The sequence below is a fragment of the Myotis brandtii genome, unplaced genomic scaffold (genome assembly GCF_000412655.1).
Source record: "Myotis brandtii unplaced genomic scaffold, ASM41265v1 scaffold480, whole genome shotgun sequence".
Classification (NCBI taxonomy): Eukaryota; Metazoa; Chordata; class Mammalia; order Chiroptera; family Vespertilionidae; genus Myotis; species Myotis brandtii.
In genome coordinates, this window is record NW_005368342.1 from 519,282 (window position 1) to 526,876 (window position 7,595).

The 7,595-nt window shown below is 40.8% G+C and overlaps 1 protein-coding gene across 2 annotated transcripts in view; it reads left to right on the forward strand.

Annotated features, from left to right (window-relative positions):
* VSIG4 (V-set and immunoglobulin domain containing 4) overlaps nt 1-6,193 on the forward strand; it is a 34,679-nt gene extending 28,486 nt beyond the window's left edge. The window contains exons 6-8 of one of the 2 annotated variants that reach the window (XM_005876171.2): nt 2,028-2,132; nt 5,130-5,151; nt 5,467-6,193. In XM_005876171.2, coding sequence (XP_005876233.2) covers nt 2,028-2,132; nt 5,130-5,151; nt 5,467-5,677 — 338 coding nt within the window. In that variant the 3' untranslated portion in view covers nt 5,678-6,193. Of the gene's footprint in view, nt 1-2,027; nt 2,133-4,567; nt 4,630-5,129; nt 5,152-5,466 lie in introns of those variants that run through there. The other variant, XM_014547676.1, reaches the window with a different exon arrangement.
* Nucleotides 6,194-7,595: the final 1,402 nt, after the last annotated feature.

The following is a 7,595-nucleotide window of genomic DNA, read 5'->3' on the forward strand; positions in this document are numbered from 1 at the left end:
AGGAAAAAATGTAACCGAAAAAAAAAAGATTTAATAAAAAAAAAAAAAAAAAACCTAGTCAAGAATTTGACTAAACTCACTATATTTACTTTTCTGTGACTGCTATAAAAATTACCCCAAAATTGGTGCTTTAAAATAATACAAATGTATTATCCTGCAATTATGGAGATCAGAAGTTTGATACAGTTGGCTAAAAATCAAGGTGCCAGCAGGGCTGTGTTCTTTCTGAAGACTTTGGGGAAGAATCAGTTTATTTGCCTTGTCCAGCTTCTAAAGGCTACCCACATTCCTTGGCTCTTGGTTCCCTCACACTATTTTCAAAAACAGCAATGTTGCATCCTTAAATCTCTCTGACTCTTATTTTGCTTTCACTTTTACAAAACCCTTATGATTACATTTAGCCCACACAGATAATTCAAGATAATATTTTCATCTTAATAGCAACTAATTAGCAACCTTAAATAAATCTGCAACCTTAACTCTCCCTTACAACGTAAACTAACATATTGATTCTGGAGATTTGGATATGAACATCTTTGGAGGGTCAATATTCTTACTACCACATCAATACAGCAAATAAATAACAGATCCAGAACTTGAAACCCAATCTAGTTGTTTCCTTCAGCTTGTAGACATGATTGGAATAGGTAACCCAGGGGATTCAGTGGAAATAAAGGGTGTCCCAAAATTCACGCAAGACGTAATTTTGATAGAAAACACAGGTTTATAATTAAAATTGTAAATTTTTTATTGATTCATAAAGCATACAGTATAGGGTTATGTATGGAATAGCATATCGAGTAAATGGTCTCCACAGCTTTGCTGGCACATACGCACTCTTTTGTTGAAATGGTCCATGACCGTTTTGCATAAATGTGGCTGAATTTCGTTGATACAGCGCTCAATTGCCTCCTTCAAGGCATGGGTGGTCGTGGGCTTGTTGGCATAAACCTTAGACTTCAAAAAACCCCAAAGAAGAAAGTCCAAAGGCGTTAAATCGCATGATCTGGGTGGCCAATTCTGATCACCAAAACAGGAAATTACACGACCAGGAAATGACTCATGCAGTATGGCATGTGGCACCGTCTTGTTGAAACCACATGTCGTCCACATCCATATCTTCAATTTAGGCACAAAAAAATGGATGATCATGTCGCGGTAGTGAGCACAACTAACTGTTATTGCCTGAGCAGCCGCATTTTCAAATTAAGAATGGTCCAATGATGCCTCCAGCCCAAAATCCGCACCAAACAGTGACATGTTGTGGATGCATTTGTTTCTCAACAATCACTCATGGATTTTCTGAACCCCAAATGCAACAATTTTGTCGATTAACCAAGCCATCAAGATGAAAATGAGCCTCATTGAAATTCAGCCACATTTATGCAAAACGGTCATGGAAAATTTCAACAAAAGAGTGCATATGTGCCAGCAAAGCGGTGGAGGCCATTTACCCTATATGCTATTCCATGCATAACCCTATACTATATACTTTATGAATCAATAAAAAATTTACAATTTTTAATTATAAACCTGTGTTTTCTATCAAAATTACTTCTTGCATGAATTTTGGGACACCCTTTATGTTTGAAGAAAAATAAACCTGAATTCTTGGCCAGAGAATGTGAAGGAAAGATTTTTGTGGTCAGAAGTAATTGACAAGAATCTCAATAAGGTAGCATTTTTGTGAAGTTGGTAAGTCAGGGTACTACTTTCTCCTCTTTAAGAGAAAGTGAAAACCTTGTGTCTTGACCCCATGGAAAGCATGGAGGACGAGTTAAATGCTGAGGCTTATCAAGCCATCAACCAGTGGGTTTTGAAGAACTTGTTTATACCTGGGGTCTCTAGCCTCTCTCAAGTCATTGTCATGGGCCTGGGATTTTGTTTGTCTTTATGACTAGCTAAGAAATTTAGAAGATGGAAAATGGAAAATAAATAGGTGTGGGCTAGTCTGGCCTGATTATTTTGGTCTCTGTTTCTGTAAAAATTTTTAACCAGATACCACTTGGTCTTATTTTGCCTTCTAGGAAAGGGCCTGCCTATCTTTGCCATAATTTTCATCATCATCCTGTGCTGTATGGTGGTCTTCATCATGACTTATATCATGCTCTCCCGGAAGACATCCCAGCAAGGTGAGTGATGAGTATGACTGGGTGACTCTTGGTCATTCATTCATTTTGGCAGTATAGTTAAGTATAAACTCTGGCACTGTGTTAGGCACCACAAAGAGTTCCAAGCCCAGTTTAAGAGTGAGAGTAGAGGTAAATAAAGTCAGACATGCAAGCTAACACTAATAATACAACTTACAAAAATTAATTTACAAATCTTTGGTACCCAGGCTAGTACAGCCATCTCTGTAATGGGTTGTCTAATGATGATACAAGAGAAGGAGAAGTCACAATCTTTGGCCTCAGTTTGCTTACAATTTATTTAGGGGATTTAATATAGAAGCATGGAGTTTATCAATAATGATACATAGCAATAAAGGCTATGGAGTCAAAGCCTGAAGTTCAATACAATAGATGCTAAAGGGATCCAGAGGGGAGAAGAGTCAGTTATGGCTAATTAGCAGGGACTTTCAGAAGAAGATGGTACTACCATCAGGCCTTGCAGAATGTAAACAATTTGGAAAGGGGTAGTATTTCAGGAAGAAGGAACTATACGAGTAAAGGTGTAAAGGCTTAAAAAATAACTTTAATGAGGTTATCAATAAAGAAAATGTATGTAGCTAAGCAATGGGAAAATACAGGGAAAAGGGAAAGTTAATGACAGGTTAAGGAATTTAGAGTTTCTTCTCTAGGCCTTGCAAATGCATTAAAAGACACCAAATATGTTAAAGCAAAGGGGTGACATGATTAAGGTGCAGTTGTGAGGGGAATTTTACAACTGTGAGCCAACAAAGAGGAAAAAGATTATTTAGATGTTAATTTCTAAGTACAATCTAGCTACACCTCAATACCTGCTGCACTAGCTGTTTTACCTACCATTAGTGTGTCTATTCCACTGTCGCAGTTCCAAATCCCAAATAGCCTGGTTTCCACTTGGGTCTCTCCAATCAAAGAAGGGAAGGGAGCTTTGAGTATCTCCGTTTTCTAAATCTTAAGTATCAGCTTTGGTCTTGGCCGGTTAGCACGGCTATGAACCATGAGACTAAACTTGGAAGTGGAGATATCTCAAGTGGCCACAAATTCCAGGAGTATTAAAAGTAAAACATTCATTCATAGTCTCAATGAGACTGGTTAAAAATTGTAACCATATCAGATAGTTTCCCTTCCAAAAATTTTCCAGGTCTCCTCATGGCCCAGGGACTAGATGTCAAAATGTACCATTTCATTAAAAGCCCCTCTGTAATGTAGCTCTATCTTATCTTCTCTATTCCCACCACTCCCTTACACCAAGGTTAATTTCCAATCACTGAATTCAAGCAGGCAAATAGGCTGTATACTTCTCACCTTTATGCATTTTCCCTTCCTGGATTGCCTTCCCCAAATTCCTGATTTTTACCTCTTTATAAGGGAGATGATCTTGAGGCATCCATTTAATTCAACATGTAGTTAATGGGTATCTAACATGTGCCAGGTGCTGGGCATATAAAATGTAATAGACACAATCCCTGAAGTAAGGGAAACTATCTGGCCAATGGAGGGGGTAAGGAATGGAAATACAAGGCTCTATCACATGACAAAAGGCTGGCTTCAGCATGCCACTTTTAATTTGTTGTGATGTAATGCATGCATTCCAGGTTGCATCCCTGAAAGATTATAAGCCCCTAGAGGACAATACCAAGAGACATTCATCTTTGTACCAGGCTATAGATCCTTTAAACCTGCATGGAATATAGATGTTCCCCCTAGGGGGCAATAGTGACCTATCTCAGGACCTTTCCTGGGTGCAGGGTAAGGGTGAGTGCCTTTGGGAATGGCTTAAGCCATGGTTCTTGACAACAGACTAATTCAGCCCCTTTTGTCTAGGCTCTGGTCAGGCTGCCAAGTTTCCCACAAGGACTCCCTAGGGATCTCCAACAAGATTCCTGAGTGGGAAGTGGATTCAATTCCAGTGTCCCTCTCTCCATCACACTAAATAACTGCTCCAGCCTAATGTCCTGAGTCAGAGTATGCCAAAGAGGACAGTTACCAACTGTGCTTCCTCTTCCTTTCCCTAAGAATTCTACATTCCTGTGTTTCTTTTTTTAAATTAAATTTATTAAGATTACATTGGTCAATATTAATACATAGGTTTAAGGTGTGGGTTTCTTTGTTACAAGATCTGCATTCACACCGTGTGCCCACCATTCAAAGTCAAATATTCTCCTGTCACCATATATTAGGACTCCCTTCTCTCTGGCAGCCACCACACTGCTGTTTGTGTTCATGAGTTTAAGTTTTATATTCCACATATGAGTGAAATAATATGGTTCTTAGCTTTTTATGAATGACTTATTTTGCTTAGCATAATGTTCTCGAGGTCCATCCATGTTGCTGCAAATGGCACTATTTCATCCTTATGGCTGAGTAGTATTCCATTGTATATATGTACCACATCTTCTTTATCCACTCCTCTATTGTAGGACCCTGGTTGTTTCCATATGAACAGCCAATAGATATATGAAAAGATGTTCAACCTCACTGGCAATTAAGGAAATGCAAATCAAAACTACAATGAGATACCACCTCACACCTGCTAGAGTGGCCATTATCAACCAGACAAGCAATAACAAATATTGGAGAGATTGTGGCTAAAAGGAAACCCTTATCCACTGCTGGTGGGAATTAGACTGGTACAACCACTATGGAAAGCAATCTGGTGATGCCTCAAAAAATTGAGAATAGAGCTACCATACGACCCAGCAATCCCTCTCCTGGGTATATACCCCAAAACCTCAAAATCATGTATTCACAAAGATATATGCACCCTTATATTCATTGCAGCATTATCATGGTGGCCAAGACATACATCCCTGTGTTACAACTCACCTTGCCCATACCTCCCAGTCATTGGAAAGTTGAACTTATTGAGATCCTCCTCTATGTCTCCTCTTCCTTCACCTTTTGACTGATACTCAAGGTCCATACTTGGCCCTTGTTTACATCCCCTGGAGAATTCTGACCTGATTTATCCTTCTTTTCTAGAGCATGTCTATGAAGAGGCCAGGTAAGATAGCCTCTCCTCTTCTATCTTATAACTCTTTCCTTTCCCTCAATTATGTGGGTCAGTGGTATAACAGAAAGGGGGTTTGTCACAGACACAACCCTAAGCCCAAAAGTCTTCAGGGTCAGGGCACAGAGTTTTCCCTTTCTGAAGCACCTCCTGATGCCCTGTTGTGACCCACCAAACACACAGGATAATTCAGGTCCACCAGCACCTGTTCCCAGAATCTCTGGATGACAAGGATTAGGGAAGAAGGGTTGGAAACCAGGGTCCCAGCCTTATGTCCTTTCTTATGGGTGGTGGGCTCTTGGGCCACAGGGTGCATGCCAGGGAGACCAGCAACTCTGGTGAAACCATGAGGTTGGCCATCTGCGAAAGTGGCTGCTCCAGTGAAGAGCCAGCTACCCGGACTCTAGGCAATGACTACTCTGATGAACCCTGCCTGGACCAGGAATACCAGATCATCGCCCAGATAGATGATGACTACACTCAGCTGCTGTCCACAGTTCCCCGGATTATGAGCTCCTGACCATCGAGGGCAAGAGTGTCTGCTAAAACTGCCCTACTAGTTTGCTGACATTATTATCTTTTAGCCCCTGCCTTCTGCATGGTCCCCTTATCTTCCTGGATAGTACAACATGTCGTACCTGCCAACATTCAGATTCCTAAGTATGACTGGCTTTGCCTAAGCCCTAAGAAGTTGCCATGTGCACACATGCAATCCTGTTTCTGGGTTGGGCTCTGTGCCCTTCCAGTATCTCTGCCTGGGGCTTTTGCTGCTTCTCTCCAAGCACCAGAGGGAAGTTCCCATAGCACTAAGACACTAATTAACTTTGGCCTCTTGTCACTGTAAGACCAGAGGGAGGCTCAGCTCTGCCAGCTCAGGGATCAGTTATGTCCATAATCACTTATTTTTTTCCAAGGCCAGAATGTTTTTAATTGAGATTGTCATATAACAGGCCAGGGTTCAGTTCTGCTCTTATGCTGTGAATCTATTACTCTGATATTCTTTTGGTGATTAATAAATATCTAATCATAATAGCAACCTTAGTTGTATTGGTCTTCTCTCAAGGACCTACTGAAAGTGATTAAAGTGAGTCCAGTTGAGAAGATTAGGGCTCTGGGAGCATAAATAGCACCTTTGGTTTTTGTTTTCCTCCTTCCTACCCATGCCACCCTTACCTCACTTCAGAGGTGGGTCCAGCTAGAACACAATGATTCTTTGGTAAAATAGTACTCATCTGCCTTCCATTATCCCTTTCCCAATTGTCCTGCCAGCTCCACCTGGATGACTCTTCCTAGGTCAATTAAAAACCTGAAAAAAAATGAGTCCCCCTTTTTATGGCATACAGCAGACTTTTTTTTTAATGGTACATGGAAAGTGTAGATAGATTGAGGGAGGTATTATATGTTGGTCCCATTTGAGTAACCTAGTTAATTAAAAGAGAATATTAGATACTCCTGCTTTTTAATCACTCAGCCAATTTACTATTGGTAAATCCCATTGACCACCATTCTCCACAGTCTCCAAGCTTTTCGCCATGTTGCATAGTCTTGCCCGTCTTCTCAGGCTAGCCCCTCTCCATCTCTTCATTTCTCATTTGGAGAGCAGGCTAGCCCTCACTTTTGGTTTTGTGCTGCCTCCTCACAGACAGTGTTCTCAAAGCACTTCTTAATTCACCCTTCCCTTTCTCCTTGATCTAACAAGTAACATGTTCTGCCAAGATGTTTCAAAAGGAGCCTTATTCTATGGATGTAGAGATAAAGGGTTGTCCTTCTTTCCAAAGTATGGATGCACCGCCCTCAAGGTTTCCTACCTCCTGTAATCCTAAAAATTTTGGAATAGTTGTGTTCTTCATCCCTAGCTCCTGGTCCCTTCTTACAATGTGGAGTGGGGCTCAGAGCAAAGAAGTATTTCTCCTCAAATAGGAGTGGAGAATAAGAATGTGTGTGTGCGTGTGTGTGTGTGTGTGTGTGTGTGTGCACGCGCGCTTGTGCACACATGAATACCTTTAAATCAGTCTCCTCTGAACAGCATGGGGGGATCTGGAGAGTATTATAAGCCAATCAGAGAAGACAATATCACACGTTCTCACTTATATGTGGAATTTAATGAACAAAATAAATTGAAGAACAAAATAGATTCAGAGACATGGAAGCATGCAATAGTCTGAGGATCCTCAGAGGAAAAGGGGGGTGGAGCTCAACGAAAGAACTTATATGCATATATGCATAACCAATGGAAACAGACAATAGTGGGGTGAAGGCCTGGGAGGGGCTGGAATGGGGTGGAAGGGTCCAAAAGGGGGAAAAGAGGGGACATCTGTAAAACTTTCAACAATAAAGTTAAATTTTTTAAAAATTAGTTTCCTCTATGAGGACCTGCTCTGGGACAAGTCAATACTGCTTTCCCTCCCTCATGTAATTCATGTTAAATCAACTTATCC